Genomic DNA, 20,974 nt, shown 5'->3' with positions numbered 1-20,974 from the left:
TGAAAATTTTCTCACAGTGTGGAGATGAGTAGAAAACAGAATGTGAACTTTCCAAGTTCAAAGTCTATTTCCTACTGGGAAAATGAGACATCTGGTGTGGAGTTAAATAAGATGGATCCTGAGGGATCTTTGACAATGAGTTGCTTTTCTAAATCCACCTTGTAGTAATTTAAACCTACATGCATCAGAAACATATGGATTAAATGTACAAAAAGCTGGAGATTCTAGCTTTCATGGACTAGAAAACCATGAAAGAATCTTAGAATGATGGAGTGGAAGGGATTTCCAAAGGACTGACAGTCCCCCTTGCCCTCTTGTTCGTCTAGATATTTTGCCTTCATGAAGGAAGAAGTATGTAGTGAGGACTAGTTGTGTTTTCAGCACCTGTTGTGTTGGGTGCCAGTTAACAAAAGAAACAGGCCAGAAACGAGTAAATTTTCAGCGAGATAGGTATGTGGTCCTGAAGAAGAAAGTATCCTATGGGTTAACCCTGTTCTGGTGACATGCAGCTATGAGCAGCGTCAATGGGCCAAAGCATTAACTGTGAACCCCATGGTCTTCTGGGAAATGGAGCAAACGTCCATGGTGCACAGTGAGTATCACAATGTAGAGTTGGGATGGGAAAGGCAAGTGTGGTACATGCTCAAAACACAGACAGAAACCCCTCAGTTAAATGGCTTACCATTCATTGCATCTTCTGATTAAGCACCTGTGGCTAATCCATTTTTGCATTAAAGGTACCTGAAGCAAAGATGTGCCCTGGAGGCCTTATTAGCTCATGTTCTGTCTCCCTGAGTGTGTGTGTGTGTGTTTATGTGCGTGTCGGTGGATCACTCATCAACGGATGCTTATAAACACAGCCCGTTACCGATTCACAAGTTGTAGGTCGTTTTAGCTAAACTTTCAGTCCTGCTGTCAGCTCAGTTGGACAGAGGCTCGTGAAGCTCTGAATCTAGACTGCCTCTAAGGGCCCCAGCTGGGCAGAAGCAGGCTTGAGAGAAGTCAGATATTTTCTCCTGCGTTGCAAAGGGGCAGAAAACAGACTGGCTTCAGGAACCTGGGAGGAATGAAAGGAATTTCAATTTAAAAAATTGATTAGAAATGTAAGGAGTGATAGCTGTTTCTGAAAATCAGGCAATTGGAAATTATGGACCACAGATTGAAAAGGCACTGATAAAATATAAATCTGAAATATGACTATTTTTTAACTCAAAGAATAATATAAATCACAGACAAAGTATATATTTTGCTTAAATTTCTATAACAGCAAACAGAAAAGAAATGTAAAAGCTTTAAGTGTTATGGAAAAATTAGAGGTAAATGCTTTTTAAAGTCTTTATAGTGGAATACTATATAGCTATTTTTAAAAGAATGAAACCCAAATGAAGAATATACAGGAACTCTTTGAAAGATTTTTGCATTTAAGTCTGAACTTATTTCAAAATTAAAAGCATTTTAAAGAATTATATAAATGATCACCAAAAAACACGAATGAGAAAATTCATAACAGGTACAAAACAGAGATGTGATGGAAGAAAGGGAATCAGAAGATCAAGCTGGGGACTGGGGACCTGCAACTGATCCATCTGTGGTGTCATGTTTGGCATGAAATGCTGAAGAATCCAAGAATTTTATTTTATTTTATTTTATTTTATTGGCAGTACTGCCCTCAGCATATGGTATCTTAGTTCCCCAACCAGGGATCAAACCCGTGCCTCCTGCGTTGGAAGCAGAGTCTTAACCACTGGACCTCCAGGCAAGTCCCCTAAGAATTTTAAATTTGAACCTGAACTTCCAGATCATTACAATGATCTGCTTTATTTGTCAAAGTAGGAGGACAGAACACATTTTATAAAACACTGTTAGCTTAACTTGAAAGTCTCTAGCCATATAGTATGTGGGACTCCCTTTGTACATTTGCCCTGGGCCCCAAATAAGTTAGAGACAGGCTTGGCTGACATATAGTAGCTACTCAGTACATAATTAGCTGAATGGATATCATAAGCTGTGGTTTTCATCTCAGATTTACATTTGTATCACTGAGTCTAAATGTGATTCTATTGATAAGACCTACCCACTTATTCCAAAGCAATTCATGCCAGTAATAGGGCATTACCAAAGTCGCCAGTCCAGGTTCGATGCATGATACTGGATGATTGGGGCTGGTGCACTGGGACAACCCAGAGGGATGGTACGGGGAGGGAGGAGGGAGGGGGGTTCAGGATGGGGAACACGTGTATACCTGTGGCAGATTCATGTTGATGTATGGCAAAACCAATACAACGTTGTAAAGTAATTAACCTCCAATAATAAAATAAATTTATTATTAGTGTCCTCTTTTATTGTTCTAGCTAACAGTTTGCCTTGAAAAGTTATAAGACCTTATGAATTTTAAATAGAAGCAACTTTCTCATTAAGAGCACAGGGCTTTGAAGTCAGAATTTCTGGATTCAAATATGAGCTCTGCTGTGTACTTCTAGCTGTTGGGTTTGGGAATAGTTTCTTGCTATCTCTGTGCTTCAGTTTCCTTATCTTCAAAATGGGGCTGATAATAATAACTGTCTAATAGGGTTGTTATAAGTATTAAACAAGATAATTCATGTGAACTACTTGAGAGATGATAAACTACACCAATCACCACTCTGTCAACACACATTTACACACACACACACACCAAGGATAACAGACCATTTTCTGAAGAGACTGTTCCTTCCTATCTAAATTAAAATTTTTTAATATAAATTTATTTATTTTAATTGGAGGTTAATTACTTTACAATATTGTATTGGTTTTGCCATACATCAACATGAATCCACCACAGGTATACACGTGTTCCCCATCCTGAACCCCCCTCCCTCCTCCCTCCCCGTATTGTTTGGGAGGCCAGAGTGAGATTTTCAATTAAATGGTACACTGATCAACTATTAACTTGCCTTTTATGGTTCACCAAGATTCATCTTCTTTTTCAGGACTCATCCTCTATACCCATCATTCTCAGTCCATCATTTAAGTGCCAACTCAAGCTGTATCTCCCATGATGCCTGACATCCACCACCCTAGTCGACCATAGTGTTTATCATATACACCATACAATCCAGCGCTTAATTATATCCTGTCTATGTTGTTTTCTTGTTACATACTAAGTGTGACCCAGAGTCTATTTTTCTAAGTTTGTTTTTGGCCATGCCACACAGCATGTGGGATCCTAGTTCCCCACCCAGGGATCAGACCCACACCTGCTGCACTGGAAATGCAGAGTCTTAACCACTGGACCACCAAGGAAGTCCCCAGAGTCCATAGTTTGGTGCCAAATATAATTACTAATAATATTAGCTCACTTGTATTGTGTTTACAATGTACAAGGCACAGTGCTGAGTCCTTTATGTGAATTATTTCACCTAATCTCCATGAGGTAGAAACTACTATTAACTCTACTGTACAAATTAGGAAACTGAGGCACCGAGAAGTTAAAGAAAATGCTCAAGATCATATGGAAAGTAAATGATAGAGCCAGAGTGTAAACCTAGGTGGTCTGCTTATTTACAAAAAGGATTGAAGGTGTAGTAATAGAAATTTCTCAATTGATATATTGATTCAAATGATATGCTCAGAAAATACTTTAACAACTTATGCAAGTAAAATTTCTGACTCAGTGTTGAGCCACGATAAGTTTCCTCCCTTAATAATAGACAGCTTTATTTTTAAAAAATAATTGAATGTTTAATTATCAAGCATTTTTTGTGGCCTCAAGTTTACATCAGGGGAGTCAAAAATGTTTAGTGAATGGATTGATTAAATAGTAATGCAATAATGAGTTATCAAATTTCAATATCTGTGGTATATATAGATACAAAAGGTAAAGAAGATGTTGCTGAATCTGTTTTGACCTGTGAACATTTCTTTAAAAATGTGCATCTCTGTGAGAATCAAAAATGAAAGACCCAGTGTGACTTTAGTATATTTTTATGATTATCTCTTTAGGGAGTAGAGGGGGAGGCTCCTTGGTAGGATTAAGATGATACTGATGACAAATAAATATTTAGCTCTTCCTTGAGATGGAAAGATAGATTAAATAGCTGGATTAAATAGCCTCTGAAAGTCCCATGACTAAAATTTTGGACAATAAATGTGTTTTTATACTGTTTAAGTAACACCCCTAAGAATACATTAAATGCCCTTTATTTCTTGGTCTCAGTTTTCCAACTATCCAGAATGGCAGTGTTCATTTCCAGCCATCCAGAATGGTTGGATATGCCTTATGATTAATATTTGCATACTTGTTTATATATGTAGATGTGTGAGTTTTAATTAAATGAGAAAGTGCCAATTGAACCTTTTGGGGAGAAAAATATGGTCCTTATTTTTTTTAATGTTAATTCTTAAGAAATCTTCCCTATCCAAAAAAAAAAAAAATTACAGTAACTTTCAAGCAGTTGCTTCAAGTAGCTGCTATCTCATTGCTCCATATCATTGCTGATACATAAAGAATGGCAGGATTGGGTTTTTTTGCATTGCAATCAGCTTTGAATACTCATTAGTATTACTGCTACTTCCTGCAGCTTTGACTTTAGTTACACTCTGATTCAGTGCATTGTGACTCTTGGTAACTAATTGGGCTGCAGTGAATATGTGGGTGTCACAGGTCTCGGAGCTACCTTAGAACTCCTTGAACAGTAAAAACAGAACCAAAAACACTTGGATTTTTTTAATATGCAAAAAAAGAGAAAACTCTTTTTTGCGTTGTATATATATGAGCTAATTACCACAGAAATCACAAATCTATCAAATGTCTTAACCTCATGTACCCCTTTAGTCAACAAGCACACTGCATGTGCACAATCTTGTGCTTGAAAGAGGAGACTTAACCTTATGGTAACCACATTTTCCTGTGTTAATCATGCGTCTTGCTTTGTTGTTGTTGTTCAGTCACCTAGTCATGTCCAACTCTTTGCAACCCCATGGACTACAGCATGCCACGCCTTCCTGTCCTTGACCATCTCCCAAAGTTTGCCCAAGTTCATGTCCATTGCATCGGTGATGCCATTCAGCCATCTCATTCTCTGATGCCCTCTTCTCCTCCTACCCTCAATCTTTCCCAGCATCACGGACTTTTAAAATGAGTCAGCTATTTTCATTAGGTGACCAAAATACTTCACCTTCAGCATCAGTCCTTCCAATGAATATTCAGGGTTGATTTCCCTTAAGACTGACTGGTTTGATCTCCTTGCAGTCCAAGAGACTTTCAGGAGTCTTCTCCAGCACCACAGTTTGAAGGCATCAATTCTTTGGCTTTCTGCCTTCTTTATAGTCAAGCTCTCACTACTGTATATGACCATTTGACTGTACAGACCTTAGTCAACAGAGTAATGTCCTGCTTTTCAACACACTGTCTAGGTTTGTCATAGGTTTCCTGCCAAAAAGCAATCATCTCCTTATTTCATGGCTGTAGTCACTATCCACAGTGATTTTGGAGCCCGAGGAGAGGAAATCTGCCACTGTTTCCACATTTTCCCCTTCTATTTGCTGTGAAGTAATGGGGCTAGATGCCACGATCTTAGTATTTTTAATATTTAGTTTTAAGCTGGTTCTTTCACTCTCCTCCTTCACCCTCATGAAGAGGTTCTTTAGTTCATCTTTGCTTTCTGCCATTAGACTGGTATCATCTTCATGTCTGAGATTGTAGATGTTTCTCCCACATATCTTGATTCCAACTTGTAATTTATCCAGCCCGGCATTTCTCATGATGTAGTCAGCATACAGGTTAAACAAACAGGGTGACCTCAAACAGCACTGTTGTACTCCTTTCTCAATCTTGAACCAATCAATCAGTTGTTCCATACAGGGTTCTAACTGTTGCTTCCTGACCAGCATATAGATTTCTCAGGAGACAGGTAAGATGGTCTGGTATTCCCATCTCTTTAAGAGCTTTCAACAGTTTGTTATGATCCACACAGTCAAAGGTTTTAGCATAGTTGATGAAACAGAGGTAGATGTTTTTCTAGAATTCCCTTGCTTTCTTTATGATCCTGTGAATGTTAGCAATTTGATCTTTGGCTCCTCTGCCTTTTCTAAGCCCAGCTTAGACGTCTGGAAGTTCTTGGTTTGCACAGTGCTGAAGCCTAGCATGCATGATTTTAAGCATGACCTTACCAGCATGGGTGCTTAGTGGCTCAGTCATGTCCAACTCTTTGTGACCCCATGGACTGTAGCCAGCCAGGCTCCTCCATCCATGGGAGCTCTCCAGGCAAGAGTACTGGAGTGGGTTTCCAGGCCCTCCTCTACTAGCATGGGAGATGAGTGCAATTGTCTGATGGTTTGACCATCCTTTAGTACTTACCCTTCTTGGGAACTGGGATGAGGATTGACCTTTTCCGGCCCTGTGGCCACTGCTGGGTCTTCCAGATTTGCTGACCTATTGAGTGTAACACCTTGATGGCATCATCCTTTATGGTTTTGAATACCTCTACCAGAATTCCATCTGAAGAACTATGTGTGCCTGAAGAACTATGGATGGAGGTCCGTAATATTGTACAGGAGGCAGTGAACAAAACTATCCCAAAGAAAAAGAAAAGCAAAAAGGCGAAGTGGTTATCCAAGGAGGCTTTACAAATAGATGAGGGAAGAAGAGAAGCAAAAAACAAGGGAGAAGGGGAAAGGTCCATCCAACTAAACACAGAGTTCCAAAGAATAGCAAGGAGAGGCAAGATGGCCTTCTTCAATGAAAAGTGCATAAAACTAGAGGAAAACAACAGAAATGGAAAGACTAGAGATCTCCTTGGGAAAATTGAAGATATCAAGGGAATATTTTGGCCAAAAGTGGGCACAATAAAGGACAGAAATGGTAGAGACCTAGTAAATGCTGAAGAGATCAAGAAGAGATGGAAAGAATACACTGAAGAACTGTACAAAACAGATCTTAATGAACCGGACCACTACGATGGTGTGGTCAATCGCATAGAGCCAGACATCCTGGAGTGTGAAGTCAGGTGGGCCTTAGGAAGCACTGCTGTTAATAAAGCTAGTGTCCTGATTTAGGATTTGGAAAATGTAATCACCATATATTACAGGCTCATATGAATTGACATGAGAAAAGAAGTTTAGACATTGTATTAAGTGAATCAGAATAGCTAAAACAAAGAATAGCTAGAACAAGCTAGAACTATCATATGTTAAAGAATAATTTTAAACTATGGTAATTAAAACAAAGTGGTACTAATGTAAGAGTAGACAGACCAATACAACCAAATAAAAGCTCAGGAACACACCCCAGTACAAGTATTTACTATATGATAAAACCAAGCATCAGAAGTCAGTGGGGAAAAAAAGCATTATGAAATAAGTGGTGCTGAGTCAAATATACAGACAACACCACCCTTATGGCAGAAAGTGAAGAAGAACTAAAGAGCCTCTTGATGAAAGTGAAAGAGGAGAGTGAAAAAGTTAGCTTAAAAGTCAACATTCAGAAAACTAAGACAATGGCATCCGGTCCCATCACTTCATGGCAAATAGATGGGGAAACAGTGGAAACAGTGGCTGACTTTATTTTGGGGGGCCCCAAAATCACTGCAGATGGTGACTGCAGCCATGAAATTAAAAGATGCTTATTCCTTGGAAGGAAAGTTATGACCAACCTAGACAGCATATTAAAAAGCAGAGACATTACTTTGCCAACAAAGATCTGTCTAGTCAAGGCTATGATTTTTCCAGTATGGATGTGAGAATTGAATAAAGAAAGCTGAACACCGAAGAATTGATGCTTTTGAACTGTGGTGTTGGAGAAGACTCTTGAGAGTCCCTTGGACTGCAAGGAGATCCAACCAGTCCATCCTAAAGGAAATAAGTCCTGAATATTCATTGGAAGGACTGATGTTAAAGCTGAAACTCCAATACTTTGGCCCCCTGATGCAAAGAGCTAACTCATTGGAAAAGACTGTGATGCTGGGAAAGATTGAGGGCAGGAGGAGAAGGGGATGACAGAGGATGAGATGGTTGGATGGCATCACTGACTCAATGGACATGAGTTTGAGTAAACTCTGGGAGTTGGTGATGGACAGGGAGGCCTGGCATGTTGCAGTTCATGGGGTCTCAATGAGTCAAACATGACTGAGCAACTGAACTGAATGGAGACAACTATTAAGAAAAAAAACTTAGATTTTCAATTTATGCCATATTCCAAAAGAATAAAATATATAGAAATACTCAAGCTGATTAATGAGTTGAAAGTAAAAGAAAACTCAAACACAATTAGAAGAAAGTATAGGTGATAGATCTCAAGATTGGAAAGGACTTCTTAAACATAAAAGCTAGAAAAGAAACCACAGTAGGAAAAGAATGATAAATTGGACTTCATAAAAATTTCAAACTTCTTTGTATTCTTTGGCTGAGTTTATAGATCATTCAACATCTATTTGGAGATCTCAAAACCTGCATTGTCTGATATGGTAGCCACTAGCCACATGCAACTATTTAAATATAATTGAAATAACCTTAAAAATCTCATTTCTCGGTTGCACTAGCCACATCTCAATTGCTCAGTAGTCACATGACGCTAGTGACTACTGTGTTAGGGCATATCTAGAGCGTTCCTACCAGTGGCGAAAGTTCTATTGGATAGTGCTGATCCAAATGTTTGATTCAAATAGTTATCTTTCAGCCCAACATTTCAAATTGGGTACCCAATTTTCCATTCATTCATCACTGCCTTGTGCCAAGTATTGTGCTTGACACTAAGGAGAAAAAGACAAATGACTTTCTGCCTTCATGAGTTTATGGTTTACATATTAAACAAGAAACCACACAAATAAGTATATATTTACAATTGTGAAGAGTGCCATAAAATTTGTAGAGTGCTATAAATATGTATAGCAGAACCTAACCTGGTCTATGTGGCAAGGGAGGCCTGATATGAGTCAGAATAAGGATGTTCCAGGTCAAGGAAACAGCATGTACAAATGCCCTGAGGTGAAATTGTACTAGACTCTTCTAGAAAATGAAAGATAAGTTATTGTGGCTGGAATACAGTGAGTCAGGGAGAGATTGGTAGGAGGTGAGAATATAAAGGTAGGCACTGGCCAGATTATACAGAACATTGTAAGTTTTTAAAGATTATCAGCTATCAAAGATTATTCACTCAAGTTATAAAGGAAGGAAGGTGATTTTTTATACTGTGGAAAGATTGTCACAGAGGTTAAAAAGATGCATAAGAGTGTTTAATCAAAACAGCCTTTATCCCTCTTATCTTTGAAGTATTTGTCACCTGTTTGTCAAAGTTTTTCTTATATAAACTCTTCCAGTGGGCTATATTCATATTCATTGGTAAAATCAATAAGTTGGCGATGGACAGGGAGGCCTGGCGTGCTGCAGTCCATAGGGTTGTAAAGATTCAGACATGACTGAGTGAATGAACTGAACTGAACCTGAGATAACAATACATAGTGGTTGCCAATTCCATAATATACCTAAATTGTGTATTGGAAATCACTTATTAATATTTTCATTGATTTAACTCTGAAAACCCTTGTCTCCATATTTTATTTTCTAATACAGTTGTGCTCATGTTTATTTTTTCTTCTCATATATGCTTTTGTAATGTTTCTATGAACTATACTTTTTAATGTTATACATTAGACATAACGCATGTAAGAATTAAAGATTTTAAAATTAAAAAATAAAAAATAAAAAAAAAGTGTCTACTAAGAAAAAAAAATTTTTTTAATAAAATCAATAAGTTAATTGCCTAAAAGAGAATGATCTTCCAGGAATCATTCTTCATAACAAGTCACCATTCATTAAGGACAATAGCTATTTGCAAGCCAGTTTAATGATGTAGTGTTTCTAGATCTAGAAATCAGCACCATGGGTGAATTATGAACACATATAAGCTCATGGATCGATAATCCTCATGTTTTGAATGTCACCAGCATGCTGCAGTGTTTAATAAATAGGAAAATGAAATAGAAGGAGCAGTGAATTGATAACATTTGCTCTGTTTAAGGGCCCCTCCATTTACTTTTAAGCTTTGGCTGAGAAAAGAGGCTTGGCATTGGAAGCATATTCCTTATTTTTTCTTCTGACCATACCCCCCCTCATTTCCAAGGAACTCATTTATTAGAAGATCATCTTAGGTATGAGAACCTAAACTGCAAAGTGACTCCAGATAAAAGTGGAAGTTGGAACATCTAAACTCTGTAACTCAGTTAACCATTCTATAACTGGATTTGTCACATTATCTATCAACCAAGGCTAATAATACTTGACACCTTCCTGCTTGTGGTGAGAATGAATGAGAATGTTTGAAGTAGGGTTTTCCTTGTGGCTCAGACAGCAAAGAATCTGACTGCAGTGCAGGAGACTTGGGTTCAATCCCTGAGTTGGGAAGATCCCCTGGAGAAGAAAATGGCTACCCACTCCAATATTCTTGCCTGGAGAATTCCATAGGCAGAGGAGCCTGGAGGGCTATAGTCCATGAGGTTGCAAAGAGTCGGACATGATGAGCAACTAACACTTTCACCTTTTTTCACTTTCAATATAAAATGGGTAATAAAGGTGTGGTGTCAACAAAGAATCCATCTGTAACTTACATATTTTGATGCATTAATTAAACATTTATTAATTTCTAGGTACACTTATAAGTGTCCTATAAATAGGACTTTTAGGACATCCATTTATTCATCCAACAAATATTTATTGAATGCTTACTTGGACTCAGGCACTGTTCTAGTTATTGAGGAAATAGCAATGAATAAAGAAGACTAAATCCTCGTTTCATGGATCTTATATTCTAGTTATGAGAGGCAAACAATAACCCCCCCCCAATTTCTTAAACAGTATGATAGAAGCTGGTAAGTGTTATGGAGAAATTTTTAAACAGGTTAAAACAAGATAGGAATGTGCAACAGCGGTGAACTTTTAAATATTGTGGTCAGAGGAAGCCTCGCTGAGAAGGTGGCACTGAGTAAAGAATTAAATGAAGTAAGGAGTGGGCCATATTAACATTGGAGAGAAGATTCCAGGCATAGAAATAGTGGTGAAGGGAGTTGTGGGATACGATAATGGGAGGGAGGTAAGGTAAGAGAGAGAGGGTGGAGAACCGGACTATGAGAAAGTAGGTCTTTGTCAGAATGCTGGCTTGTATTCTGAGCAATGTGGAAGCCACTGATGGCAGGTGGGGAGCACGTGAACATTAGTGGAATAGAAACAATTTACTTTCCTGATGCAGAAAAAGTAAATGTATAGGTTATAGCAATAACAGTGATTTAGGCAGTTACAATGCAAATGCCCTTGAACCTCTCCCACTTTCTTTTTACTAATGCAGCAAAATACTAGGGTAAAAGTCAGCCTGAGTAAATGAAAAAAGATGAATTATAGACTATTTCCAAAGGAAATACAATCATATTACCTTTGATGCTTATAAGAGCAACAATGAAGCTACCAGGATTGCCTAGTAGAGGGCTTGCTTTAGTAAATATTTATGAATGATTCAAAATTAGTCCACTGTTTGTAGGTTCCTAAATGTCTAAGAAGATTCTGTTCAACAGAATCATTGGAATGATCAGCCCTTCAATTTCCTTTTCACTATTAATTTGCTTGGCAGATCCTCTATTCTATACACACTGAAAAGGTTAAGCTTCAGTCCAGCCCCTGTCCAAATGATAAAAAATTCTGAACTTGTGAAATTCAATGAATAAAGATTTACTATAGCATTAGTGTCCATTTAGAGCCACATAGATTCCTACCTATCTGACAACCTAACGAAGCAGAGTTCACAAAATGAACAAGTTCTAATGAACTGAATATGCTACAGAGAAGTTAATTGCCCTCTGGTCAGTGATAAGGCAACTTGAAAAGAACTGAGTCTGAACATTTTAAGCTGCCACTGCAGACCATTGACATCGCCCCCTAGGACTCTGTCCCTGGACTCTTTGTTGTCTGTCCAGTCCAGAATTTGGTTAATGACCATAGCTGAGTGCTAGCTACTAAACCCTACGCACTGTGCTAATATGATCATGATAGCATGTGATGATCCTCACAACAGCTCTCTACTCAGCCCATCTAACAGATGAGGAAACAGAATCCAGGAGTTGCACTGATTTGTAAATGGCAAAGTCAAGGTTAGACCAAAGTTGTCTGATTCTTTCACCTTAACCACTTCATGTGTTCTAAATACTACATTAAGGGACTTCCCTGGTGGTCTAGCATCTATGACTCTGTGCTCCCAATGCAGGGGGCCTGGGTTCTATCCCCGGTCAGGGAACTAGATCCCACAGGCCATAACTAAAAGATCCTGCATGTCTCAATGAAGACTGGAGATCCCATGTACTACAACCAGAACCTGGCACAGTCAGCTAAATAAATATTTTTAAAATAGCTAAATATTATATTAATCAGGCACTTGGAGGTATTACACCTAGGACAGTAGTACTAGTAATACTGCTTGGATGATGCTGTCAGGCGTGTTATTTGTAGTCAGAACACTGGGTATTAATATGACTTCCAAATTTCTTCCAACTACATTTCGGCCTCCCCTCATTTATTTGTGAAATGGAGATGAGAATGTCTACTGAACAGGGTTGTCACAGGGATTTAGTTAAAATAATATACATGGGAGTACCTAGTGCCATACCTGACACATATTAACTAAACTATGCTGTTGCTGCTGCTGTTTAGCCACTAAGTTGTGTCCGATTCTTTGTGACCCGGTGGACTGCAGGTTCCTCTGTCCATGGGATTTCCCAGGGAGGAATACTGGAATGGGTTGCCATTTCCTTCTCCAGGAGCTCTTCCTGACCCAGGGATCTAACCCACGTTTCCTGCATTATAGGCAGATTCTTTACCACTGAGCTACCTGGAAGGCCGTTAACTAATCTATGCATGCTTGCATGCATGCATGCATACTAAGTCACTTCAGTCATGTCCAACTCTTTGCAACCCTATGGATTGTAGCCCACTAGGCTCCTCTGTCCATGGGATTCTCCAGGCAAAAATACTAGAGTGGGTTGCCATGCCCTCCTCCAGGGGGCCTTCCCCACCCAGGGATCGAACCCCCGTCTCTAGTGTCTCCTGCATTGGCAGGCAGGTTCTTTACCACTAGTGACACCTGGGAAGCCCCTAACTAATCTATACATGTTGCCAAATCCTTTTGGATAGCCTACCATGTACTAGCTGTCCCTTTTCATCAAAGTGATAATATGGGTGCTATCCCTAAGAGGATATATATTTTTAAATTCATTTTAAGGATTAGGAAAATATGGGTTTTCCCTGTATCATTCATATTCCCTTATTCAATCCAGCTTTCAACCAAGGGCATGCATCTAATAGGTAAAAGTTAAATAGTGAAGAAATGTTCTGAAGAAATCAGTGTCCTTGATCTTCATGGTCACCAACTGAGCCAGCTGGAATGGCCCTTACCTGGCTGGCAAAGCTAGGATCAGTGAATGCTGTGTTTAGTCCTTTAAGACAATTTAACCTCCCTTTTTTTGCTAGCTTTTATTTTTATTCCTTTAAAGGGAATAGGCCCCAAAAGTAAAATGAGTTAACATTTCGTGTGTCCATATCTGACACCTTGAGCCTGGCTGTCAGGAGGGTGCCATAGCTTCCAGTTCAGAAAGATAAAAGATCCATTAATAGCCAAAGGAAGAAAAAAAAAAAGCAACCCACACACAAGCAGTGTGACTGTCATTTACACTTCTTTGTAACAGTCTAGACATACTGTATGGAGTGTTATCCAATGTGATAATTGGTAAGTAGATCTTTGCCCATGTACTGGGCTTACCTATGAATTATAATTCAAGGGTTGCATACCATTATTGGTTGGCTTGCCTGTAGCCTTTCTCGATTCAAGAGAAGTTGTACTATTCTCTCAGAAAACAGAGGTCTTAGAGGGTCAACCCCGTATAATAGACAATTATGGCATATGAAACATTAGCTTGGAATTTATAGCACATAATTCTATGAGAATGTGAGTCCAAATTTTCAATTGGCTCTGTGTTTAGTTTTAGACTCCAGTTTTGAAGATCATTTGGGCATTACTATTTATTTAAAATACATTTCTTTTCAAAAATGAGTTAGAATCGTGCAGTGGACAGATTGAAACCTCTGAAAGCCCAATCTTATGACTATTGCATTCGCTGCCAATTGAAAGATAAAGGTGACTGCCCATCTGAAAAAGCAGTTTTTCATTGTTTAGTATTTTATGCACAATTCCAGACATCGGAAAACTGTTTTTATCAGACTGATATTTTTGCCAGCTTTTCAGCACATTGGATGTTTCATTAGCAGAGTCAAGAGGGAAGGTGCTAAGAGGAGGCTATGAGCAATGTCCTGGAGGGAGAGGTGGTTGTGGCATCTACAATCTAGAGAAAAATCTGTTCATAAAATTTGCTGAACGAGGGGAGAAAGGGGACCAAAAGAGAACCTTTTAGTGAAGCTAATCCACACTTAACAATTATTCATCAGTGAAAAAGAAACATGTATACAGAAAAGCAAGAATGGGGGCAAAAATACACTGAACTAACAGCGGAGGCCAGAAAGCAGCAAACTGCATTTTAAATCAAAGTAGTGTCTGTGGTACAGGGAATTTGAAAGGACCTCAAGCAGAGAAAAATATTTCCTGGGTGCCCTGGGGCTACTGTTCCAAATGCCTACTCCCTTGGTGTTCCTGGCTCCCATTGCCTCCAGCTGTGGTTCATCCCCCTCCAGCTCAACAGGAGCAGTCTTGTAAGCACCTGAGAGCGAGCAAAAGAGCCACATGAAACCCGTGCCAGTGACTTTCATCATCAGCCTGAGGAGCCGTGATCCATCCGCACCTCCCTATTCCACAGCAAGCAAGAAGTTGAGCATCTTTATATTGATCCTTGTTAAGCATCGAAACTAGAGCTACTTGTCTGCTTTAAGGACCTTGGAAGGACTTTAATTTTTTTTTTTTTTCTGTATTGGATGTGGAATGAAGTGTCTATATGCTCAGTTAATCACTCCAGCCCCTTCTCTTTGCAGTTAACTCTCTTGTAACACCTATTGCAGGTTTAACAAGTGTTAAGAGTCAGCTGTTTTGTGTGCCTATTCCTCCTACTAAGCTCTGAGCTCCAAAAAACAGGAAAAGAGTTGGTTTTAGCTTTTTACTTCCCAGGTACCTAACACAGTGCTGTGTACCTACAGTCAGTCCTTTGTATCCTCACATTTCGTACCTGTGGATCCAACCGACCGCAGATCAAAAATATTTGGAAAAAAAAGAATTCCAAAAAGTTCCTAAGAGCAAAACTTTAATTTGGTGCACCCCTCATAACTATTTACATAGCATTTACATTATACTTATAACTGTGTACTTGGTATTTACATTGTATTAGTTCCCTGGTCAGTAGTAAAGAATCCTTCTGCCAATGCAGTTCGATCCCTGGGAGTAGGGCATTGCAACCCACTCCAGTATTCTTGCCTGGGAAATCCCATGGACAGAGAAGCCTGGCATGCTACAGGGTCACAAAAAGTTAGACAGGACTTAGTCACCAAACAACAAAGGCATTATAAGTAACCTAGAGATGACAAAGTATACAGGAGGATATGCATAGGTTATGTGCAAATACTAGACCATTTTATATAAAGGAGTGAGTCCCGTCGTGGCTCAGATGGTGATGAGTCTGCCTGCAATGCAAGAGACCAGGTTTGATCCCTGGGTCAGGAAGATCCCCTGGAGAAGGGAGTGGCAAGCTACTCCAGTATTCTTGCCTGGAGAATCCCATAGACAGAGGAGCCTGGCAGGCTAGAGTCCATGGGGTCACAGAGTCGGACACAACTGAGCGGACTCAGACTTTCACTTTTGAGTGTCTTCGGATTTGGGTATCCGTGGGGGTCCTGGGACCGATCACCCTCAGATACCAAGGAATGACTGTATTCTCAAGTCTCCCTTTCTCCTAGAACCCCTGTGTACCACATCATTCCTCTACCAAAGAATAAAGCTTTTATGTGATATATTTATTGGAACAACCCTGGATTCTGGAGTCTAGAATAAATGGTGAAGGCCTAGGAATGAGAGAGAGTCACTTATCACTAAATACAGGAAGTTACCTTAGTATATGCCTCAAATAATGCTGTTCGGGACAAGTAAGTTCTAGTCACTTCTACAGATTCTCAAAAAAAGTGGTTCTGAAAATTTAGTATGCTTCAGAATCACCCAAATTAAGTATGGCATAATCCTGGGCTCTGAAGAAATTCTGCTTTAGTAGGTGGGACTGTAGAATATACAGGTTTAAAAAACTCTCCAGTAATTGATTCAAACTCTCCAGGTAATTTTCAAAAGTGAAAATCACTACTTTAGACATTTTGTCACCATAAGGATACCAACTTCTATTGTGACAGTTAGGACTAGACAAGTATGTTGGGAGAATTTTTTAAAGTACAAACAAATTCAGGTTGGTAAGCCTTTGTTAATTGTGTGTTCAGATATGTACATGATATGATAAATTCAAAAAAATATAAGAAATAGTTATTTTCCTGAAGGAATGGTCTTGCTGAGGAAGAAGGAAACTTCAAAAGAGTGATATCTATTTTATCAGTTCAGTTCAGTCACTCAGTCATGACTGCAGCACGCCAGGCTTTCCTGTCCATCACCAACTCCCGGAGCTTGCTCAAACTCATGTCCATTGAGTCAGTGATGCCATCCAACCATCTCATCCTCTGTCATCCCCTTCTCCTGCCTTCAATCTTTTCCAGCATCAGGGTCTTTTCCAATGAGTCAGTTCTTTGCATCAGGTGGCCAAAGTATTAGAGCTTCAGCTTCAACATCAATCCTTCCAAGGAATATTCAGGACTGATTTCTTTTAGGATTGACAGGTTTGATCTCCTTGCAGTCCAAGGGAGTCTCAAGAGTCTTTTTCACGGGTGTACACATGTTCCCCATCCTGCACCCCCCTCCCACCTCCCTCCCCGTGGCAGATTCATGTTGAGGTATGGCAAAACCAATACAATATTGTAAAGTAATTAGCCTCCAATTAAAATAAATAAATTTATGTTAAAAAAAAGAGTCTTCTTCAACACCACAGTTCAAAAGCATCAATTCTTCGGTGCCCAGCTTTCCTTATGGTCCAACTCGCACATCCATACATGACAACTGGAAAAAACCTAGCTTTGACTAGACGGACATTTGTCAGCAAAGTAATGTCTCTGCTTGTTAATATGCTGTCTAGGTTGATCATAGCTTTTCTTCCTAGGAGCAAGCATCTTTTAATTTCATGGCTGCAGTCATCATCTGCAGTGATTTTGGAGCCCAAGAAAATAGTCTGTCAATGAGTACTGGAATGGGTAGCCAGTTCCCTTCTCCAGGGGATCTTCCCAACCCAGGGATTGAGCCCAGGTCTCCCGCATTGCAGGTGTATTTTTTACCATCTGAGCCACCAGGGAAACCCTATCTATTTTATACATCATATCAGCAGTGTATATGTATCAATCTCCCAAAACCTTCCACCCCTCGTCCCCTTTGATATCCATGTATGTTTTTCCCTACATCTGTATCTCTGTTCCTGTCCTGCAAATAGGATCATCTATATCATTTTTCTAGATTCTACATATATGCATTAGTATATGACATTTATTTTTCTCTTTCTGACTTTCTTCACTCTGTGTGACACTCTCTAAGTCCATCCATGTCTCTACAAATGACCCAATTTCATTCCTTTTTATTGGTAATATTCCGTTGCGTATATATACACCACATCTCCTTTGTCTATTCCTGTTGATGGACAGTAGAAACTAAGCCAGCATTGTAAAGCAAGCATACTCCAATAAAAATTCATTTTTTAAAAAAGTGGTAACTAATAGAATACTCTCTTCAAATGCTAACAAACGTAGTATTGCAGGAGGACTCAGGAAGGAAAGATTTATGAACAAAATAGTTTGAATTTCACTGATGTGTTATGTAAACTCAGAGAGAGTGATAGATAAATCATGAGAAATATGTGAATTTAATAGATTCTAAACTCAAAACATGGACAGTTACCTTTGGCTATATTCTAGATGTTTCTCCATTTGTGCATATTTTAAATTTGCAGGATATAGGATGCTTGGGGCTGGTGCACTGGGATGACCCAGAGGGAAGGTACAGGGAGGGAGGTGGGAGGGGGGTTCAGGATGGGGACCACGTGTACACCCGTGGTGGATTCATGTTGATGTATGGCAAAACCAATACAATATTGTAAAGTAAAAATAATAATAATAATAAATAAATGATAAATAGTTTAAAAAGTTATGTTGTTTCTCCTGAAGCTGCATTGAAACATGTATAATATCATATATGAAACGAATCACCAGCCCAGGTTCGATACATGATACTGGATGCTTGGGCTGGTGCATTGGGACGACCCAGAGGGATGGTATGGGGAGGGAGGAGGGAGGGGGTTCAGGATGGGGAACACATGTATACCTGTGGTGGATTCATGTTGATGTATGGCAAAACCAATACAATACTGTAAAGTAATTAGCCTCCAATTAAAGTAAATTTATATTAAAAAATAATTTTCAAAAATTTCTTTTTCAGATGGTTTGACTGACTGTGTGGACCCGGATTGTTGTCAACAAAGCAACTGTTATGTCAGTCCTCTCTGCCAGGGCTCACCAGATCCTCTTGACCTCATTCAGCAAAGCCCATCTCTCTTGTCTCAGCACACTTCAAGACTCTTCTATGATCGAATCAAATTCCTTATTGGCAAGGACAGTACTCATGTCATTCCTCCAGAGATCTCATTTGACAGCAGGTATATATGTATTTATTTTATTCCTTAATTAACAGTGGTCATGTTTTTCTTTAACTGTGAAAGAAACACACATATACACATACAAAACTCACATGATATATATTATTCATGGTGAAGTGTAAACAAGGCTTTTAATAACAAAAAAAAAAGTATAATTTACAAATTTATTGTTTAGCTTCTGGATTGATCCCTTGAAAAATTCTTGAATTTCAGAAACTAAATTTTAAGTTTCATTCTATGGGTGTAAAACGTTTCCATATGAGAGAATTGGGTGCATTTGATATTCTAAAGTGAAATGCAAGACTTGTGAAAATCTGTCTTCTAGGGAAGCTCAAATGTGTGAATTGTCACTAAAGAACTGAGACCAAAATCCAACCCATTAGGTGAAAAAAATTTTTTAACTAATTCATTTATTTGAAATGTAATAACATGAATTTGCTCATTGTCCTCTGCTTCATCTTCAGCAATGATACATTTTAGTCATTAGCACTAGATATAAGTCACTGAAGTCAATATTTCTGATCGCTTAAAAATGTCCTTTTTTGTTCATGCCACAATTAAACATGTTTAAATATTGTTGTTAAACAGTAAGGATGTTTATCTCTCAAAATAGAAAGTCTAGCAGTTGTGGGCTTCAGGGGTTGGCTGAGCTAAGGCTTCAGTACCATCATCAAGGCCCCAGGTCCTTTACAATTCTCTAGTCTACCACCTTCAGCAGAAACTTCATTCTCAGGTTTGATAGAAAAATGGTTGTGGCAGCTGCAAGTTCAATTCAGATGCAATAAAGACCAAAGAATGAAAAAGAAATATCCCCCCAAGCATGGAATATAGAGTCTTCCCTTCATTCTGTTTCTGATATTTCAGCAGCTTCTAGACTATTACAAACAAAAAGTTAAAAAAAAAAAAAAAGTACATGGAAAGTATTTGTCCGGGAGCACTTGTCTACATCCCACCCACACAGTCGCATCCTAGTGGGTATTATCAGTCCCTAAGAAAAGTTCAGTCAAGAGTTTATATTGATCTGAGTGACAGTCTAAGAAAATTACAGTTCAGTACTGACCCCTGTGCACAGTAGGAAAGGGGCAAAAGGCAACGTGCATGGAAATTTAAAACAGTCAACATCCTTCTCCCAAATTGTATACCAGAACTGTTATTGAAACTTAAAAATATCCCATTCTGTTTATTTTTCTCTCTTCTTGATCTTTTATTTTTTGTTTTGTTTTTTAAATGTTTTATTATTTCTTTCTTTATCTGGCCGCACTGGGTCTCTGTTGCTGTGCGCCAGTCTTCTCTAGCTGCGGCGAGCAGGGGCTACTCTCTGCTGTCGTGCACAGGCTTCTCACTGCAGTCATTTCTTTTGCTGTGGGACACAGGTTCTAGGTGCATCGGTTTCAGTAGCTGTGGTGCGTGGGCTCAGTAGCTGTGGCTCACAGGCCCTGGAGCATGTGGACTTTGATAGTTGTGGTGCACAGGCTTAGTTGCTTCTCATTATGTTTATTATGTGCAGTTCTAACCTTTTTAATCTTTAAACAGAACCCCAAACTCAAATGCTGATGCACCACAAGAAAGACCTTCTCTGCCAGGGGATCTAGTCAAAGTTTGCCTTCTTCCAAGAGACTCAGTCATCCCCATTTTGAAGTATCTCCCCCAGTTCAATAGCAAGTCTGGGGTAATTTCAAATGGCTGCAGTCAAAGTATTTATTTAGATAGTAGATGCTTATTTATTGCACTCCAGAGGAACAAAGGAAACAAAAAAACCTTCGTGCTTAAGGAAACTCAGTCAAAATGAATAAAAGAAGGTAAATGAAATAACAACTTCCAAGACATGGAGATACATATTTAAATGACTCACTGAACTCAAGTACAGGGAGAAAGTCAGGACCTGAGAGAGATAGGAGCCAAGTTATTGTGACCCAGAGGAGGGCGTTTGAGCAATAAACTTAGAAAAGTGAAGAGAAATTCCAGCCACTGTGGTTCGGCTTCATGCTTCAGCAGTGTTTGCCAGCCAGTTGCAGAGTGAACAAACCTATTACTTGTGGTGCTTAATGCCTTATCCTCCTCCTGGCTTGACTGAGTTTTCCTTATTCTTTTGTAAAAGGCTCCAAGTTATCAAGTAGCTCTGAAAGTCGCATTTGAATTCAGAACTACGGTCTCCTTCACCGAGTGGTCTCAGCTCTGACACACATCTCTAATCTGTCAGAAAAGGGAAATAGTTGAGCACAAGCAATCTAACTATA

The 20,974-nt window shown here is 39.1% G+C and overlaps 1 protein-coding gene across 1 annotated transcript in view; it reads left to right on the top strand.

The window, feature by feature from the left end:
- TENM1 (teneurin transmembrane protein 1) overlaps positions 1 to 20,974 on the top strand; it is a 986,510-nt gene that overhangs the window by 789,807 nt on the left and 175,729 nt on the right. The window contains exon 18 of the mRNA XM_018044162.1: positions 18,521 to 18,737. Within this exon, the coding sequence (XP_017899651.1) occupies positions 18,521 to 18,737 (217 nt within the window). The remainder of the gene's footprint in view (positions 1 to 18,520; positions 18,738 to 20,974) is intronic.

This window comes from Capra hircus, assembly GCF_001704415.2.
Source record: "Capra hircus breed San Clemente chromosome X unlocalized genomic scaffold, ASM170441v1, whole genome shotgun sequence".
NCBI lineage: Eukaryota > Metazoa > Chordata > Mammalia > Artiodactyla > Bovidae > Capra > Capra hircus.
Note: the sequence above shows the minus strand (reverse complement) of the source record. Positions and strands in the feature narration are given on the sequence as shown.